Below are 20,333 nucleotides of genomic sequence, written 5' to 3'. Positions count from 1 at the left end.
CAGTGCATGCTATTTTCCCAAAACCCACCCCTCCCCCTCAATTTCTCCCACCCTCTCCCTCCCTTACAAACAATAAACCAAATCAACTTTCATTTATTTAGGTGCTATTTTAAAAACATCAAAATTTTACTTTACCCATTCTCTCCGATGCTCCCTGTATTTTTTTAAGCTGTGAGTGGATGACCATGCTATGTGATCAACAACTGTGAAGTTAGCAAAAGTGAACTGAGTTTAGTATGGTAATTTCAAAAGAACCTTAAAGTTTGTAATACTTGACATATTTAATGGTATGCAGAATCCTATCTTACTGTATATCATCAGGCATTAATGGCAAGCATTATAAAAGCAATCAATATTTCTTTGTACAGATTTAGCTCAGAGCTCAGCTTAGGAAAAACAGAGTAGAGCAGGAAATGCATCAGCATACAAAGCAATGAAAGTATCCCATATTTAATAGTAAAGGCAGAGACAGGAATGTTCTCCCACATTTTCTAGTATAACAAGCAAAGTGTTCACCACCACCATCTGTAGGACCTTTTATCACTCAATTAGCTTGGTACACAATAGGCTCGTTACATCTGAAATAAGACCTACCCTCCCTCAGTGATAGGAAAACTAAAGCTAGAAAGAAGTATAGAGTTGAAAAGGATTAACTTCTTGTTTGCCTACCCTCTTTTGAATCCCCCAAATATAAAGAGAAGCTATTAATACTCTTTCTTCCAATATAAGCTGCACTCACATTAACAGTGTAGGAATTACATAAAAACCTATATCCAGTTTCTAAACTCCAGGGCAAGGAGATAATTTAAGAAGTGCACAATTAAATAAAACCTTGCATCTTCCCATGAGCAAAGCTAACCACTATCTACTATACTGAAAAGTCAGCCAACCTGATCACTCTTATAATACAGTCCTCCCTGCACTTTACAAATCTCATTTATCTTTAAGTCCTTTAACATTCACTTATATAAACCTTTCTAGAACTGGTTTTTGCTTTTGAGATAGGTTAGTGCCTCAAACTATAGCTCATGATCCTTCTGCCTCAGCTTCAAGTGCTGGGATTATACCTTATAATTACTTGTGCTCTTACTTTTATGTGTATGTATGTGTATGAGTATACATGTATGTATTTGTATCATACTCGTGCCTGGTGCTCTTAGAGGTGAGAAGAGGGCACAAAATCCCCTGGAACTGGAGCACAGCTAGTTGTGAGATGTTATGTGAGTACTGGAAACTGATACAAGAGCACAAGAGCAGCAAGTGCTCTTAACCAGTCATCTTTCCAGCCCCTAATTACTTCTTGTTTGGGGTTTTTTGGGGGACTGGGGGAGAACAGAGTCTCCTGTAGCCCAGGTGCCCAAAACTCATTATCTAGCTGGATGACTTTGAATTTCTGCTCTTCTTGCTTTCATCTGCCAAGGGATTAAATGTGCATCACCATGCCCAGTTTTTCTTAAGCTACTTTATAAAATACTTTTTCCCTTCATGCTACCTTAGTAAATGTATTCAGTCTGAACTACTGTATATTTAAGCAATTTACATTATGCTTTATAAAAGGACTCAAGACATCTAAATAATAACATCATATATTTTATACAAAAGCAAAGTTACAAGTCTTCCAACTGAATGTCAAGATATTTGTTTCTGAATGTATAGGTCACACTTAGTAGTAGCAGCGTTCTCTCTTCAGAAAATGTAAACATAAGGCTATTTACAGTTTAGAAAAGGCTTTGATTAATATAGTCCTACACTTTATTTACCTTTTTTTTTTTTTGGTTTTGCAAGACAGGGTTTCTCTGTAGCTTTCGGAGCCTGTCCTGGCACTAGCTCTTGTAGACCAGGCTGGCCTCGAACTCACAGAGATCCGCCTGCCTCTGCCTCCAGAGTGCTGGGATTAAAGGCGTGCACCACCACCACCGTCCAGCTAGTCTTACACTTTAATAATCATTAATAGCTACTAGTATAATTTTAACCATAATCTTCCTGACAAGCTTAAAAACTTTCAAATAATTGTATCTGAAGGAAGGAAAAAACTACCAAAGTAAATATTTGTGGGAGTTAGTGGGGAAGAATAGGAGTTAGAAACAGAGTTTAACTATGCAGCCATGGCTGATCTCAAACTCACACACTTTCCCTCCCCAGTTCTCCAAATTCTGGAATTATAAGCATGTACCATGCGTAGCTAGTAATTTCAATGCTGCTATATATGATCAAAGACGTCTGATATTTTACAAACTTTAAAAATCTCACTTATGTATGAAAACCCATGTAACAAAATTATTTTAAAAACTGAAGCTGGGGGCTGGAGAGATGTCTCAGCGGTTAAGAGCACTGGCTGCTCTTCCAGAGGTCCCAAGTTCAATTCCCAGCAACCACATGGTGGCTCATAACCATCTGTAATGAGACCTGATGCTTTCCTTGCCAGCAGTACATCGTATGCTTAATAAATGAATAAATCTTAAAACACATACACACACACACACACAAAAAAAAAAAAAACTGAAGCTGGCCAGGAGGTAGTGGCGCATGCCTCTAATTCCAGCATTCAGAGCACAGAGGCAGGCTCAGTATAGACCAGGTTAGCTAGACTTTATGATTCTTCTGACTTAGCTTCCCAGCTTCTGGAATTATGGGTGTATAGCATATCCGGATTAAAGGCTATTAAAGAAATAGCTGAAAAGAACCAAAAGATGATTTATCCATTAAAAAGACTCCCAAAGAGCTGGGTATGCTGGGGCTCACTTCTAATCCCAGCACTCCTGAGGCTGTTTCAGGATATCAGGGCTACTTTTGAGACCTTGCCTCAAAAAAACAATCAAGCTCCCAATTATTCAAAATAACTATAAACATCCCCAAATCAAAAATCAACAAAGGAAAGAAGAAGAAAAAAAGAGTACTGAAAAACAAGTGGCAACCTAAGGATGACATAAATTGAAAAACACTGCCATCAGGAAAGAGGTGAGCCCTGGAGCTAAAAAACAGGACAGCAGAAAAATTGTGTACATCACATTCACAAGGGTTGTCTCTGGGGACTCTGCCATTCTTTTTATAATATGACCAAAATAAGCAAAGTTTTACTTGTTTATTAATGTAAGTGCTTGTTTTCATGCCGGGTGGTGGTGGCAGGCAGATCTCTATGAGTTCGAGACCAGCTTGCTCTACAACAGCTAGTTCCAGGCAGGCTCCAAAACCACAGAGAAACCCTGTCTCGAAAAAACAAACTAAAGAGCGTTAAACATACATGTTTGTAAATATTTACATATTAGATTTTTTGGTCTTTCTGGGATTACTGGTAGGCTCATGCCTATGATCCAAGCACTCAGGAGGCAGAGGCAGGATCACCACCTAAATTCAAGAATAGCTTGGGGGAGAGACAGAGAGAGACAGAGAAACAAACAAACAAATGAATGAATCAAATACACCTCAAATTTCTAGGAAAAAGAATTAACTTGAAGAGAGAAGCAGGCAGGTCTTTGTGAATTTGAGGTTAGCTTGATCTATACGGGGATTTCCAGGGCAGCCAAAACACAGAGACCCTATCTCAAAACAAAAACACAAAAACTAAAGCAAACTGGGGGACACCAAGCAAAGTAGTTGAGATTCTACTGTTATCAATGAATTATATCCTAAAGTTTGTCAACCAACAATCAATTAAAACACTACTGTGGGGCTGGAAAGATGGTCCAAAAGTTAAAGAAACTTGAATGCTCCTGAAGAGAAAACCTAGCCTTGTTTTCCCACACCCACACCAGGCAAGTCACAACTGCCGGTAACTCCAGTTCCAAGGGATCAAATGACTTTTTCTGCTCTCCTCTGGCACCGCTAACACGATGCACATACAAACAGGCATACATACACAAATAAATTTAAAGCAAAGAACAACACAAGTATCAAAAAACCACCAGCCATAAATATTTCCTCTAATACTACAAATTAAATTGTGACACATACTATTAAGTTTCTAGTGCCTTAGATAAATCATCTCTTTCCTAGGAAGAATGTCCCTCTCTGTCCCCTTCCATAAACCAGAATCATGCTCTCCCCAGGGTGTCTATTGTTGTGTTCCTATTTCACATTGCCACTGTTAGTAACATCTTAAGAACTGGTGACTCTCATGAACCAAAACACTGAAGAAAAAACTGAGAAGCCAAGTTAAATAAAGTGATTTCATTCTGCAGGTCTAGATGACCTCCCTAGAGATAACTGAGAATGTTCCATTTCAAAAGTTTGTCACTTCTGGTTAGTCATTCCTACTCATGGGCCAGGATATATGCTGGATATATACTGGCAAATAACTTTACATCTTTTTTTTAAGTTATAAAATGATTGGCCTATTAGCTCAGGCTTCTTATTAAACTTTACATCTTATATGAATACCTAGAACAGTATTTTCCAAAATATGGAGTTGGCACAAGGTTTGGGGTGTTTTTCAATTTCATCAAGATACTTACCAAACAGAAAGAAACATTAACTCAGCAAAGAAGTTTCTATTGGCAATATTATTCTATTTAATATACCTGACAAATTCTAACCTTTAATATATGGAATTCTAACAAGCTAAGCATGGTAATGTATTCCCTCAATCCCAGCACTTGGGAGGCAGAAACTGGCAGATCTCTGTGTTGAGGCCAGCCTGTTGTATTGAGTTCCAGGCTAGTGAGAGCTATATAGTGAAACTGTCTCAAAAAAAAAAAAAAAAAGAGTTCAACTGTATCATTATAACATGCCTTTTTATTTGTATTTATTTTTATGGCAATACAAATATCTTTCTATAATTAACTTAAGCAGGGGTTTGAGGCACAGGCCTGTAATGTCAACTGCTTGAAGAATCAGTACCACAATTTAAAAATCTGCCTGGAACTACAGAGGATGATAAAGGCCAACGTGGTAAGCACACCAAAACCTTGCTTTAAAAAATAAAAAAAATAAATAAACAAATAAATCCAGCCAGCCAGCCAGCCATGGCACACACCTTTAATCCCAGCACTCAGAAGGAAGAGGCAGGCAGATCTCTGTGCATTTGAGGCCAGTCTGATCTATAGAATGAGTTCCAAGACAGGCTCCAAAGCTACACAGAGAAACCCTGCCTCGAAAAAAACAAAAACAAAACAAAAAAACCCTCAAAAATGAAGAGATGAAATATAATACAAGCAGTGCAGTGTTCTGAGTTGAAGGCCAGCCTAGTTTCAGGACAGCCAGATCTACATAGGGAAAAACTGTCTTAAAAACAAACGAACAGAAAAAAAAAGAAAAATTATTAATACAAAACAAAAACATAAACAGTAAGGGTGGGAAATATTTACCTACAATAGGATTTCTTGAATTTTTAGTTACATCAAAACTGTAAGAGCAGAGGGAGACGGCCTGTAAGTTTGAGGGCAGCCTAGTCTACAAGAGCTAGTTCCAGGACAGGTTCCAAAGCTACAGAGAAACCCTGTCTTGAAAAACAAAAAATTTTCCTTTTAGAGGCTGGACAGATGACTCAAGAGGTTAAGAGCAATGGCTGCTCTTCAAAGGGTCATGAGTTCAATTCCAGCAACCACATGGAGGCTCACAACCATCTATAGTGAGATCTAGTGACCTCTTCTGGCACGTAGGCATACATACAGAACACTGTATACATAATAAATAAAATCATTTTTGAAAAAGCAAAAACAAAACCTGTAAGAGCCAGGCATGGTATCGCATGCTTTTAATCTCAACACTCAGGACACAGGGAGAGTTGGATCTCTGTTCCAGGCCAGTCTAGTTTACATAAGGAGTTCCAAGGCCACACAAACTCAAGTCTCAAAAAAAAAAAAAAAAACCACCACCAACAAAAAAACCTTTAAACATAGATTTCTGGCCCGCCTCAAGAATAAGAATTTGAGCTGGGGGGTGGCGGCGGCCTGTGCCTTTAAAGAGGCAAGAGGACCTCTATGAGTTCAAGGACAACTTGGTCGTCAGAGCAAACTAGAGCTACCCAGAGAAACTGTGGGGAAGGGGAATTAACTGTGTATGTAACTGTGGCTAGTCTGTGACCTAGAACAGTAGTCAACAAATGTTTTTGGTTTGGAGGGTTTGGAGTTTGAGACAGTTTCACTCTGTAGCCCAGATTGACCTCAAACACAGAAATTCTCCTGCCCAGCCTCCCACTAGGCAGAATTACAGGTATGAGCCACTATATCTGGGAAATGAGTGTTTATTTGTAAAGCGCTTGCCGAGGGTTATAACAATTCATACTTCTAAAAATAAATAAGTTTAACCCTTTATTTAAAACATCTTTAGGCACTAACAGCAAAGGGCATAATATATAAACAGCATGACAGTCTACAGTACAGAACTTGATACACTATGCATCCTCCATAACTATCCACCCTCCCTACTCAGAAGCCAAGTGTTGAATAGTTTAAAATATAAAATTGAGGCCTACAGAAATGAGGTCTCAAGAAAATAAAAACAAACAATTTACCATATTCTTGAGACAGGACAAAAGATTCAGCAAGGGCAGCTGGTTAAATTCTTTTCACGATGAGTCAAATAGGTCAAACATCAGTTGTACATGGTTCACAACTAAATTAAAAAATATGGGTCAATAGTGTTTTCTACAAAAAAAGTTTTTTCTGATCAATGTTAAGAAATAAAATATAACATTTAATCAATTGACTGAGCTGTATGTCACTTTCTGATGCTTTTGACTTGTTAAGTTATTCAGCTAAACCAAAACCATGATGTAAATTTTATTTTAAAATATTACTTTCCTCTATATCCTCAATAATACTACAAAATTAATCTATTTTAGACTTGCCTTCCCATTTCTACCCAAGCAGTCACTAGTAAATTAATTATCATTTAAACCCAAAAGAACAGGAGTAGAACAATGAATGGCACATGCCTGTAGTCCCAGCTATTTGGGAAGCTAAAGTTAGAGGATTGCTTGTGTCTTAGGAGTTTCAAGACCAGTATAAAACAAACAGCTGGAGCAATAACTTCATTGCTAAAGTGCTTTTCTTCAAGTACAAGTTTGATCCCTAGAACCCATGTAAACCAAAGTTATCCATAGTGGTACACACTTGTAAATGCCAAACTGCCTGGAGAGACACAGACAGTGGTCCTGGTGGCAACACCAGCTACACATACAAACCTGCATGCACAGACACATACCCACGCATACCAAAAAAGGAACATTTTTGTGTGTGTGTGAGGGAGGCCAGGGCTAGGGTGTTAAAGTGGTAAGATTCCTATCAGAAACTTACCCTGCAGAATTCTCTCCCTCATTTTTTCTCCAACAAGATGTTCTAACTTCTTTCATCTTCTTGCCTACAATTTCTTCATATACTGCATATGCATATACATAAGCAGAACTGTTTATGTTTCCTCAAATTCAGCACTGACCTGCTTCAAGCATCTTTTTAAATTTTTTTTTTTTTTGTACCCTAGGCTAACCTCTCACCATCTTCCTGCTTCAGCCTCCCAAGTGGTAGAGGATTAAAAACGTAATCCTTCCAGGTTTACAAGTTCACCTTTTTGGGGACGGGGGATTTTGCTTTTTGTTTGTGATAGGCTCTCACTCTGTAGCCCAGCCTAGAATTCTAGGTACTCCTGCTTCAGCCTCTCAAGTGATGGCATTACAGAGGTATGTGTCACTTAGTCTTGCCACACTTCATTTAGTGTTAAGCCATCTATATATATTTTTGGTTTCATTGCGTGTCTGAACCCTCAGCAACTTCAGGTTCTCTAGCATGTTACTGTACAAAGATTCAATGAACCTCAGCATGATAACACATACTTGCTTTTGTAGTCCCCATTCTAAATACTTTTTAACCTTAGTTGACATCCGTCTTTACCTAAAAACATACTTGCCACTTACAGTGCTTGCACATACACACAAAATAATCTTTCTTCTTTTATTTTATTTTTTTACCTGAAATATTGTCTCAGAAACATAGGCTTACTTGAGGGGTGCTAAACTGCAGAGTTCCAAGACAACAGTTCTATAAAATGAGACTGTATTGTTTTCTGGGCTATTCTGTAGATAGAAATATTATTTAGAATTCAAAATGCAAAATGAGGGGTGAACTTTTAACTGATCACTGTTTTGGAGATTCCTGAACCCTGACAAAATCAGTTACAGACACTGGAAAACTGGCCTTAGGTTTACTAAATTTTTTATGTTAAAGAATGAACATGCTCTAGACTATGAAATATCCTATGATTATGTTTTTTAAAATGTGTACTTGGACAGTAAAGGCTGTACCTCTTTTACTTAAATGAAATGAACCAAGTATGATAAAAGGATGGCTTACAACTGACCAAGATGATTCATTAAGATGAGAAAAAAATTAAGAGTGTGTGTGTTGATAACAAGAGAAACTCATATTACAATAAAGATGATTTTACAATGAAGATAACCCACAGAAGAAAGACACTACAAATCTTTGATTCAATAATTTTGCAAAGGTACTGTTCTATTGACACAGATGTAGATCCATTAGTTAAGTATTATTAAGCTTGTGTTAAGAACAGGTAAGTTATTTTCTGCACAGCACTTTCCAAAGCATATTACCTAAAATGATTATCCTTTCAATTTTATGTTATCACACATTATATAACTGAATAGCAGTTAAGATTAACATCCTGTATTAACTGAAGTATTATCATACAGCTCAATAAAATTACCACCTCAAATAGCTAAAATTAACTAACATTTTTTTATATGTTTTTGGTGCTATGCTGATTCGGTTTTCTGAGATGGTGTCTCATGAAGCCTGAGGTAGCCCCAAACTAAGTATGTAGCTGAGTCTGGAGCACTCATGATGCTCTTGCTTCTGCCTCCCAAATGCTGGGATCAGAGGAGGGCCCCATGCACAGTAATCATGATCTTCTACTCCAAGAGCCCTGCTGGAGTTACAGAGCCACTGGAGCACCCTCTGTCCCCCAGGGGAGGATTGTTGCACATGCTAAGAAAGTACTCCACTGCTGAGATACATCCCCAGCTTAAGGCAACTTTAGTCTGATCAAAACAGTCCATCATTATGGATGATACCACACAATTCTATTTCTATGATCTATACTATATATATACCTCACCATTCCTGATTCATTTTAACCTTTCAGAAATGGTTTGTGCTCCCATTTAAACCAATTTTAAAACATGGTACCTTCAGAATAACCTTCTGTAACTTCACACTTCTACATTTAGGATGTAATCTAGGCCCAGGTCCTAAGCCTAAGGGTACAGTTCAGTGGTTCAGAGCTTACTTACCATGTGCAAGGCCCAGAGTTTGAGCCCTATCACTGGGGGTGTGGGTGGTACTCCAGTCCACCTCAATTTTATTTAGTTCTCATTAATTGTACCTTCCTAAGTCTTTCTGGAATCATGGCCAGAGCCTTATAACCAAACTATGTGCTCACAAAGAGACTTTATGCCAAGGGACATTCTTGCAATTAATTCTATCTAGTCAAAATGACTATGGTTTGTTTGAGGGCACTGGACTGTTTTCTCTCAACTGCCACAAAACAACTCTCAAAATGTTCCTTTAAATATCCTATGTGGTCCCTCCTGCTAGCATCTGGAATAAGTTCAGGGAAAGCAAATTATCTCTCTTTTCTAAAAATGAGATTTTTAAAATGTAATTAATCTTAAACTTAAGGTAAAATATTAGTAATGGTATCCGCTTGTGACTTTGTCAAAAAAATTATTTATTCAACATTGTTTAGTGTTAACATAGGAAATTATATGGCTTTCCATATAACAAATTATATATTTAACTTGAAGGAAAAAGGTTATGTGACTTACCCAAGCTTCTAATTAGAAACCAGGTCTCCTGAGTCTCAGCCCAGTGTTCTTTTCCTTAACTTATAATGTATTATTAGAAAATTCCAAATATAGACAGACCCCCGGTTACATGGGTTTGAGTTACACTGATTCACATATACAAACTTTATATAGTGTGACCAATGTTTCAACTCACGCGGTACCCTGCTTCCATTTATGCAGTATGCCAGGCATCGGCACGATTTTCAGTGGCACACAGGCGGTTGCCACCACCAGGGCCCTAGGCAAAATTGCAAAGAAGGCAAAGTTTGTCTTTGGCCCTCCCATCTCCCTTATGCATTTCTTTCCCACCTCCTAGTCATCCCCCTGCCCAACCTCCCAATGCCACCATGCTGCCCTTCTGACTGTCCAAACCCCCCCACTCACCAAGGACTATCCTTTCTTGAAATGGCCAGTAATCCAAGTCATCTATTTTACTACCACCATAACTCCTATTCCTGATATGCTAATAAGGTTTGAGTCACCTAAGTGATTAACTGACTTAAGTAACTGAAGATGCACTTAACCAAGAGTTAAAATGGAATTAAAAACTCTTTTAGAAAAGTGAAGAGGGAAGAAATCTTTGCAATGAGGGAGCAACATTTTCCCAGAGAACCAGGATTCCTTTACCATTTCAAATTCCTTCACAAATTCAAAACTAAAGGATAAGGGGGTAACTGCCACCTTAGGTACCACTAGCAACTGCTCCTTTATAGTTCATCTACAGGGACAAACAAAACCAAAGCGCCTTTAAATACCCACCCTCACCTACCTTTCCATCTCTCTCCCACTTTCTGGGCCCCCAGACCAAACACACAAACAGCATTTTTGGTAAGCTGTCTGTGTATGTGACACAAGATTTTCCACTAAATGGTTCAAATTACATGGTACTATTCAGTGATATAGTTCCCATTGAATATCCCTATACTTCCCTATCCTTAGATAACTTTAAGTTTATTGTATGACAAAAACAAAATCATGAATTACATATTTATTAAATATGTGATAAGAAGGAAATGTAATATATTATCCTGCATATATGAAAGAACAGGGGTATCTAAAAAGTCTTTTTTGTTTTATTGCGTTATGGTCCTACTGTACTACCATACCTGGCTAAATTAATCATTTCTTCCCACTTTTTCATACATATAGTTTGCTCCTTTTTTGTTGTTGCTCAAGCAGGGTTCTGTCCTAATTTGGACTAGATTGTAACTAGGTAGCCTAGGCTAGCCTTGAACTCATTGAAATCCTCCTGCCTCAATTTCCCACCAGGCCAGAATTGATGTTTCTTCTGAATCAATACAGCACTGAAAATGTAATCATTTCAACTAAATACTATTGTTTACTCATACACATGAGTTCATCCTAAGTTCAACTGGTCTGGAGAATTAAAAAGATATCCAGGGACAGAGACACAAATGTAAATTTAAATACAATACATTTTAATAATCCAGCTTCCTGCCAGTACTACACAGAAACAAATGTATACATATACATACATATTGTATTCAGTTTTGCAATGCTAGAGGGGCTGTTATCAGAGAATTGTTACCTTGATAGTTCATAGTTGCCTTGCTCCAACTACCCTCTGGAGTAATATAAGGGAATCCTATCTATGCAAAAGATACCAATAATGGCATCCATCCAAATTAAAAGGACTGCAAAAAGTAAGCCTCAAAGTTTCTAAAATGTTATTACAAAGATGAATTGTTAAGATCCTATATGAAGCCCCTTCTAAACACTCTCTCTCTGGATGGAAAAGATACAGGTTACGATGTTAAGACATGCTGCAATTATAAGCATTCTTACCCAAATATTTTCAGTTAGGTTATTCCAGTGGTGTTTGTAATTAACGTTAATTTTCAAGGGATTACTTACTAAACACAAATAATTCTTACTTTCCAATTATTCCCTCCTCTATATAGAATAAATCTGTTATCCACCTCATTCATCTTAATGTTCTAGTAAGAAAAGTTCCCAGTGAGTTTTATTAAAACTTAACTATTCACTGAAAGCAGTGTCAGTATTGCTAAAAAAAGATTTGAAATAGGTTTTATCTCAACATGATTTACAACTAAGCTAAATGTACATATATATATATATATATATATACACACACACACACACACACACATATATATATATATATATATATATGTTTTCTGGTAAATTAAACAACTTATCAAAATATATTTTGAATGCTAAAAAAAATTGCCCAAACGAGTTTTTAGAAGTCATGATTTCGATTGGTTTTTTTGTTTGTTTTGTTTTTTGAGGCAGGATTTCTCTGTAGCTTTGGAGCCTGTCCTGGAGCTAGCTCTTGTAGACCAGGTTAGCCTCAAACTCATAGAAATCCGCCTGCCTCTGCCTCCCGAGTGCTGGGATTAAAGGTGTATAACACCATCATCCCGCTTTTAATTTTTTTTTTTTTTTGAGGGGAGGTTTCAAGACAGCATTTCTCTGTAGCTTTGGATCCTGTCCTGGAACTTGCTCTGTAGACCAGGCTGGCCTTGAACTCACAGGGACCTGCCTGTCTCTGCCTCCTCAGTGCTGGGATTAAAGGCGTGCACCACCACAATCTGGCTTTGGATTGTTTAAGTACTGAACTTTGACATTTTTGAAAGTACAATACTAATTATCCCCCAAAAGCAACATTTCATCACTTTAGAAGTTATCTAAAACAAAGAATAATTCAATGCGTAGATAACGCAATATAAAAATTCTAACCTAACTGCATTTTTAAAAGCCCTTTGTTTCCTTCAATTCTACTTCGGTAAGCCTCAGATTTCCAAAGTAGCTGTGTTAAGGGCACACGTAAAATCTGTCAATATTTACTAAGAAAGCTTCTATTAAGTTGTCTAACAAAATGGAAGTCTCTCGGGAAAAAATAGGCCTACACACTTTCCTACTTACAAAATGGGGTCAAACACGCCCACCTTAAGAAACCATGGTTTGGGTCAGATTTTCCACCAAAAAAAAAAAAAAAAAAAAAGAGAAAGGAAAAAAATGGTTGATTCTGTAGGGCTCGACGAGGCGTTCCTGAAACTGGGGGTTTTAGTAAAGGTTTCGGAGACTCGGGGGAGGGGGTGCTTCTCTGCACACTCTAGAGGACGGCGACGAGGGGTGATCTTTCCGAGAGCCCAGGGTGAAAAAGCTAGAGCTGGGGGCGGAGGCCTTAGCGCTCCGCCGGTCCCCGGTGAACAGTCAAAACTGACCGCCCCACTAGGCAAGACAGCCTTGAGAGCTTCCACACCCGGCCAAGTCAACAGAAAAAAAAAAAAAAAAAAAAAAAAAAAAAAAAAAAAGCACAAACTCTCCTTTCTGCGTCCAGGCCCCGCCTCGCCCCATTGGCAGCCATTCCCGCCAATCCGCACGGACACCGCCCCCAAGCCCGCCTGCCGAGCCCTGATTGGTCTGGATGGGAGCCCGGGACCTCGTGTTACCAATCTGGGAGCCCCCTTACTCCACCACACGCACGCGCCCCGGTGCTCCCCCGGAGGCCTTCCCCCCGCACCGGCCGCGTCCCCTCCCCCACCCCCAGGGCTCTGGCAGCGACTTACCGTCCCGGGAGGTGCCCATTAGCTGGTCCAGCATCGCGCGCATCTGGGCCTGCGCCGACATGGCGGCGGCGGAGCGAGCGGGCGACTGAGCGGACGGGGGTGGGGCGCCGAGCGGGCCCTGGCGGGCAGGGGGAACGAGAGGAAGGGGTGGGGGAGGTGCGGCGCTGTCTCGGTGGCCGACGCGGCCTCGAGGCCTGCGAGTGGGAAGACGGAGGGGTCGCGGGAGTGTCCGGGCTGCGCTCCTCACGACGGCGTGGACGCGGAAGGTGGCAGCACCCTCGAGAGCAAGCCCTCGCGTCCTCGCTCTCCGTCAGGTTCCTGAGACAGGCGCGACACGGGCTTAGGCCGACTCTCGCCGCCTCCCGACACCGACACCCGCCAGAAGCCGTCAACCCCCCCTAGCGAGCTCTGACGCCGCTCGCCACCGCCGCCACCGCGACGGGAGCGCGCACGTCGCTCGCGCCGAGTCGTTTCCCGTGAGGTTTCGGCCAATCGCCACGCAGCTGGCTTCGCCCCGCCCTGCCCCTCCCGCGAAGAGGTCCGCCCTAACGGCCGCTGGGCGCGTGCACGCGCACTGGCCCCGCCCCTCTGGGCCCAGGTCTCGCGAGAGCATTGCTCTTTCGCCCACCCTAGAGCCGGCTGGGCCCCGGGGACCAAGTCTTGTGCTGCAGACTGCCGGGTGGCATGTAGGCCCTCTCTGCTGGCTGCGCTGGCGGCCCAGCCCCAAATTAGCAAGTGCCAAGCTTAGAGCGAGTCGGAGTAAGTAGTTCGGCCGAAGTTCTCAGGGTTGGTGCTCTCTGGCCGGACGCTGCCAGTGTCGCGAACCCGTAGGAGGACCCGGGTCGAGCTGAGGACGCCTAACCTTTTCCTCCGGCTTTTAGCCACTGCCCCTTATCTGTGTCCTAGCTGGGACACGTCAGGTTCAGGAAATAACACGCGAAATCAGCACACTGGAGAGCAGGCCTCCCGACCCTATTGCTACGTTCAGGACAACTGAAAGCTGCTAGTCTAATTCGAGTCTGCAAGTGAAAACTGGGGCAGGCCGTATTGCACAGCGGCGCGTTGGCGGCAGGGCCCTCCGGACAAGCCTCGTAGCTCCCTGGCAGGCTGGCGCCCTGCACTCTTGCTAACTGCGATGGCTGATTTCTTAATCTCACGCCTGGTGGGGTGACAGAACAACTCTTTCTCGTGAGGCCCAAGTGAGCCAACGGGAAATACCTAGGCCACGATTGCATGCTGGTTTTACAAACTGGCCAAAAAAATTTAAGGTGAAACGTCACTACTTTCTAGATACTTGGGAGGGAAATGTTTTTTTTTGCTTGTTTCTTTTCTTTTTTTTTTTTTTTTTTTTAGTTTCATTACAATTGCACACACATTCAGCAAATTAAGTACATAGTGGATCAATAGAAACTATAGTAATGCTATCTTCAGTAATTTGCAAAAAAAAAAAAAAGGCAATTATTGCCGGCGGTGGTGGTGGCGCACGCCTTTAATTCCAGCAGGCAGAAGCAGGTGGCTGTGTTTTTTAGGGACATAAAAATCTCCCCAAATTCTAATATTGCCCCTTCCTCAAATTCCTCACCCTTTTAGTTCAAGACACAAAACAATCAGTGAATGTCTGGGGGACCAAGATTTCTCTTCTGATTTGTGAGCCCACTCGGGTAATGTACTGTAACTTTTCAACCCTGGGATCAATCAAGAGGGACCAGACAGGCAACCAGCTGCCAATTAGAGAATACAGGAGCCCAGGGCCTCCTGCTTACCCCTGATTCCATAACAAGCTTTATCTAAATGCAGCTCATGCTGACAGTGGACCAAATGACTTATTCCTTACACTGTGTAGCTCAATCAAACTGCCCTGAAACTTGCCATCCAGCCTCAGCTACACTAGGGTTAGGCGTGTGCCACAATGTCCGGTTCAAAAACGCTAAATTCTAAACAATTCCAAAATACTTGCAGATTTTGAAAATTGTTGTACAAAAAGGGCTGAAGAGAGCCTTAGAGATTAAAAGCATTAACTGCAGAGGACCCAAGTTCTCAGTTCCCATCAGCCACATGGCAGCTCATAGCCCTCTAACTCCAAAGCCAGAAGATCTGATATTGTCTTTTGGCCTCTAAAGGCGCCATGACTACATATATGGACATACATACACTGAAGTAAAACACTCATGCATAAAAATGTTTTTAAGAAAGAAATGGATGTAAAATGGTAGAAAACTGTACAAATTAAATATATCCTAGAGAAATGCACTATTATGAACAGTATTATCCCGAGAAATGAATTCTTAGAAAAAGCACTAAAAGACTGAGTAATTGTTTGAGGGATTTTAGTGGGGTTTTTTTTAGTTTATTTATTTATTTATTAAAGATTTCTGCCTCCTCCCCGCCACTGCCTTCCATTTCTCTCCCTCTCCCCCCTCCTCATCCGCCCAAAGAGCAATCAGGGTTCCCTGACCTGTGGGAAGTCCGAGGACCACCCACCTCAATCCAGGTCTAGTACGGTGAGCATCCAAACTGCCTAGGCTCTTTAGTGGGTTTTTTTTGAGATGACCTCACCATGTAACTGTGACTGGCCTGGAACTAACTTAGACCAAACTCAAAGAGATCTGCCTGCCTATGCCTTATTACCAGGTGTTTTGGTTTGTAGAGTTAAATCTAATTTTAAAAAAATTGCCGGCAGTGGTGACACATGCCTTTCATCCCAGTACTCGGGAGGCAGAAGCAGGTGGATCTAAGGGTCAGCCTGGTCTACAAGAGCTAGTTCCAGGACAGGCTCCAAAGTGACAGAGAAACCCTGTCTCAAACAAAAAATTTATTTTGTGTGCTACAGTGTAGGGACCAGGACAGTTTCAGAGCTGATTCTCTACTACCAAGTGAATACCAGGAATCAAAGCTTGGCAGGCTTGGTGGCAAGTGTCTTTATCTGTTGAGCCATCTTACTGCCCCAAATCCAGAGTCTTAAGCGTGCTGAACACGCCTTCTGTCATTAATCTGCATCCACCTTCTATTGTTGTGTTTTATATATTCAGTGGCCATATCGTCACCTCGGCCTTTCCATTTGGGATCATTTGCTTTCGTTCGAAGATTTCTTTAGGTTCTGCAAACCGCTGCCCAGAAACTGAATATTGTTTGGTTTGGGGTTGGGAGAGTCGCTCTTTTGGTTTTGTTGGTTGACTGGTTAGTTTAAAGTAGGGTCTCACTATGTAGCCCTGGCTGGCCTGGAACCCACTAGACCAGGCTTCCCTCAAACTCATAGAGATCCACCTGCCTTTGCGTCCTAGGTCCTGGGATTAGAGCTGTTCAATACTATGCCTAACTGCTTTTGAATTTTGTAAGACAGGGTCCAGGCTGACCTTAAACTTGCTGTGTACTGGAGGATAGCCTTGAAATGGTCATGTTGCCTCCATCTGTCAAGTGCTGAGATTCCAGCTCAGCGGTACTGTGTTTCTAATCAACTTTCACTGGAACACTCCCAGGCTCGCGCTGCTATCTACACTAGCTTTCGCCCCGTAACCAAGAGTTGTAAGGGTAGAAGACGCTATACTCTATGACCTGCAAGACTTATTCTTTATGGACATTTACCTCCCCTGCTTCAGAGTTTGCTTTTGTTTTCGACTGCTAGTAAATTCCATTTTTGTTCATCTGAAAAGATGTTTATTCTGTTGCAGTATTAGATAATTTTTTATTCTGCTACTCCCAAGAAGTCAGGTTTCAGGTTATCCTCACTCCTTAATGTTAGCTACTTAAATTTTGGGGTTTTTGAAGTATACATGTTTCTTCCGTCTTCTAGGGGTTCAATGACAATTGTTATTGAGAATCCACAAAGCCCCCTCTCCCCCTGACCCGCAAGAAAAAAAAAGCCAATCCTGGTGACAAATGCACTTGAAAAAAGGAAGCATGACGATCAGAAATTCAAAGCCAGCCTTGGCCTCATAGTGAGTCCACTAATCCAGGTTACAGTGAACTTGCCTTAAAAAGAAAGAAAGGAAGGAAGGGAGGAAGGGAGGGAGGGAGGAAGGAAGGAAGGAAGGAAGGAAGGAAAAGAAAAAAAAAGAAAAGAAAAAGAAATTACCATCTGTGTGGTGGTATCCCCCTCTAATCCCAGCTACTTGGGAGACTGAGGCAAGATGAACAATAACAACAACAACAACAAAAAAGTCCAAAGTGCTCTGGCATCGTTTCTGAATCAAAGGCCTGCCTGAACTGATAGGAACATGTGTTGAAGGTGGGTAAAAGTGCTTGTTGTGCAAGACTAACAGCCTGAGTTCAATACCCAGACCAACAGGGGAAGGAGTGAACCAACCCAGGAAGGTTAGCCTTGACTCCAGGTGCCCACATTCACACACACAAACATAAATACAATTAAAACCAGGTGCTGGTGGTGCACGCCTTTAATCCCAGCACTCAGGAGGCAGAGGCAGGCAGATCTCTATGAGTTCGAGACCAACCTGGTCTACAAGAGCTGGTGCCAGGACAGACTCCCAAGCTACAGAGAACCCCTGTCTCAAAAAACCGGAAAAAAGAAAGAAAGAAAATGTCCTGTATACAACAACAATTATGCTGTCTACAATATTTATTATGGTCCAGATGGGATCCTATTTTTGTTCTTTATTGTTTTTTTTTTTTGTTTTTCGAGACAGGGTTTCTCTCTGGTTTTAGAGCCTGTCCTGGAACTAGCTCTTGTAGACCAGGCTCGTCTCGAACTCACAGAGATCCGCCTGCCTCTGCCTCCTGAGTGCTGGGATTAAAGGCGTGCGCCACCACCGCCCGGCTTTTTGTGAGTCATATTAGAGGTCATACTCAATTACCTGGACCCCTGGCCAAGGGAAATCAACTCACAGAGGCATATACCTGAATATTATTTGCCAGCCCTGAAGAAAAGGCTTCTAAACTCGATAAAAAAAATATATATATATATCACTTAAATGCTCGTTCTTTGCAGCACCATACTGGTTTCTCCAGAGCCACTGCCTTACAAATGACCACCCAATGTTCCGCCTGTGCTCCTTTTCATACTACACCCATTGCTGGAGTTAATCCTCGTGGTCTTAAACTGAATGACATTTGGCAGATGGATGTTACCCACCTACCCTCAGCTGGAAAGCTTAAATATATGCATGTTTCAGTTGATACTTGCTCTAAAGTAGTTTTTGCTTCGCTGCGTAGTGGAGAGAAAATTAAGGATGTGACAGCTCATTGCCTGCTGGCTTTTGCTTATATGGGCTTACCTAATGTTATTAAAACAGATAATGGTCCTGCATATACTAGTGGAAAATTTCAAATTTTTTGTGTAAATAATGATATTAAACATATTACAGGTATTCCATATAACCCTACTGGACAAGCAATAGTAGAAAGAATGCATATGGTAATAAAACAGTATTTCACAAAAATAAGTAGGGGGGAGTATATTCTCCCAATGCACAATTGGCTTCTATTTCATTTATTCTAAATTTTTTAACTGTGGATTGTGAGGGTCACTCAGCCATGGAAAGACATTGGAATACAAGTTCTCAGTCCTTAGGATGGGTACGATGGAAAGACCTTATTACAGGGCAATGGAAGGAGCCCACGCCCCCTGTTGGCTAGAGTGAGAGGAGCTGTTTGTGTTTTTCCTCCAGGAACGGATAAGCCCATTTGGGTACCAGAGCCATATGTTCTGTGGAAAATGATGAGAAAGGATCCTATGATGAGCTTGAGAATGACACCTGTCATTCTCTTGATGAGCCTCCTGGTGAGTCCCAATCAAGTGGAAAGCACTGTGTGAGGCCTGGTAAGAAACCCCTTGTATTGATTAGTGAGCCAAACTAGTTCTTTGTATTCATCTTTCTATTCCTCAAACTATACAGCTGGAACTGCTTTAAGCAATATGGCGAGAGAACAGGCTTCTATTAATCAAACCTTTTCCTTTGTGAATGCTTTATGGCTTTGTTACATTTTTTTGGGCTATGAATATTACTTTAAAGGAATCCTATGCAAGTGAGTGTAGTTCCTATCTTTCTTTTATGGAATATTTCTCTGAGAACCCAGGCACTATTAAATCCTGTGTTGTTTCAGTTTTCTTTCTTTTTTCTCTTCCTTTTTTTTTAAATATTTTATTTATTTATTTATTTATTTATTTATTTATTTATTATGTATACAATATTCTGTTTGTGTGTATGCCTGCAGGCTGGAAGAGGGCACCAGGCCTCTTTACAGGTGGTTGTCGGGAATTGAACTCAGGACCTTTGGAAGAGCAGGCAATGCTCTTAACCACTGAGCCATCTCTCCAGCCCTTCTCTTCCTTTTTGTAGTATGGAATAGCACCATTGAGGCATAAATACACAGCCGTCAATGGCCAACAGGTGAAAATCCCATCCTCTGATCCTCTAGGTAAGGCACAGCTTTTAATAACTTCAATTAGAAGGCTCTAGACAGGGAAGAGCAGCTGAAGGCCAGGACTCAATTGGTCCCAACAAGAAAAGAAAAGAAAAAATCAAAAAAGAAAAAATAAGAAAGACAGCTGGGCAGTGGTGGCACACGCTTTAGTCCCAGCACTTCGGAGGCAGAGATGGGCAGCTCTCTTAGGCCAGCCTGGTCTACAGCGTGAGTTCCAAGACAGCCAGGGCTACAAAGAAAAACCCTGCCATAAAGAAAAAAAAAAAAAAAAACAGAGAGAGAGAGAGAGAGAGAGTGTGTGTGTGTCTGCGTGTGTGTTCCCCCTTTCAAAATAAAAAAAGGGTAGAGTACTTGTTTAATACTCGTATGGTCCTGGGTTCAATCCCTAGTACCACAAGAAAGAAAGAAAAAATTCTGAACATAACAAATTAGCCTAAATTAACTTGTTTATAGTTCAAAAGTGCATTGGTTTCTTTCCCCTCCACAAAATTGTAGAAGGTGAACATCTGATTCATTATACATGTTTTTATTTATAATTCAAACTCCCAACACCAAGAAAACTAAGAGCAGCCTGGTGGTGGTGGCCACACCTCTAACCC

The 20,333-nt window shown here is 41.1% G+C and overlaps 1 protein-coding gene across 13 annotated transcripts in view; it reads right to left on the bottom strand.

Moving 5' to 3' along the window:
* Luc7l2 (LUC7 like 2, pre-mRNA splicing factor) overlaps positions 1 to 13,812 on the bottom strand; it is a 54,837-nt gene extending 41,025 nt beyond the window's left edge. For 2 of the 13 annotated variants that reach the window (XM_050147935.1, XM_050147936.1), the window contains exons 1-2: positions 13,357 to 13,812; positions 9,954 to 10,037 (exon numbers count right to left, since the gene is read on the bottom strand). In XM_050147935.1, the coding sequence (XP_050003892.1) occupies positions 9,954 to 9,991 (38 nt within the window). In that variant the 5' untranslated portion in view covers positions 9,992 to 10,037; positions 13,357 to 13,812. Of the gene's footprint in view, positions 1 to 135; positions 2,541 to 6,451; positions 6,553 to 9,953; positions 10,038 to 13,356 lie in introns of those variants that run through there. The other 11 variants (XM_050147938.1, XM_050147945.1, XM_050147940.1 and 8 more) reach the window with 10 other exon arrangements.
* Positions 13,813 to 20,333: the final 6,521 nt, after the last annotated feature.

This window comes from Alexandromys fortis, unplaced genomic scaffold (assembly GCF_014885135.2).
Source record: "Alexandromys fortis isolate MF-2015 unplaced genomic scaffold, M_Fortis_MF-2015_v1.1 scaffold_57, whole genome shotgun sequence".
NCBI classification, from domain to species: Eukaryota; Metazoa; Chordata; class Mammalia; order Rodentia; family Cricetidae; genus Alexandromys; species Alexandromys fortis.
This window is presented reverse-complemented; position numbering and strand designations above follow the sequence as displayed.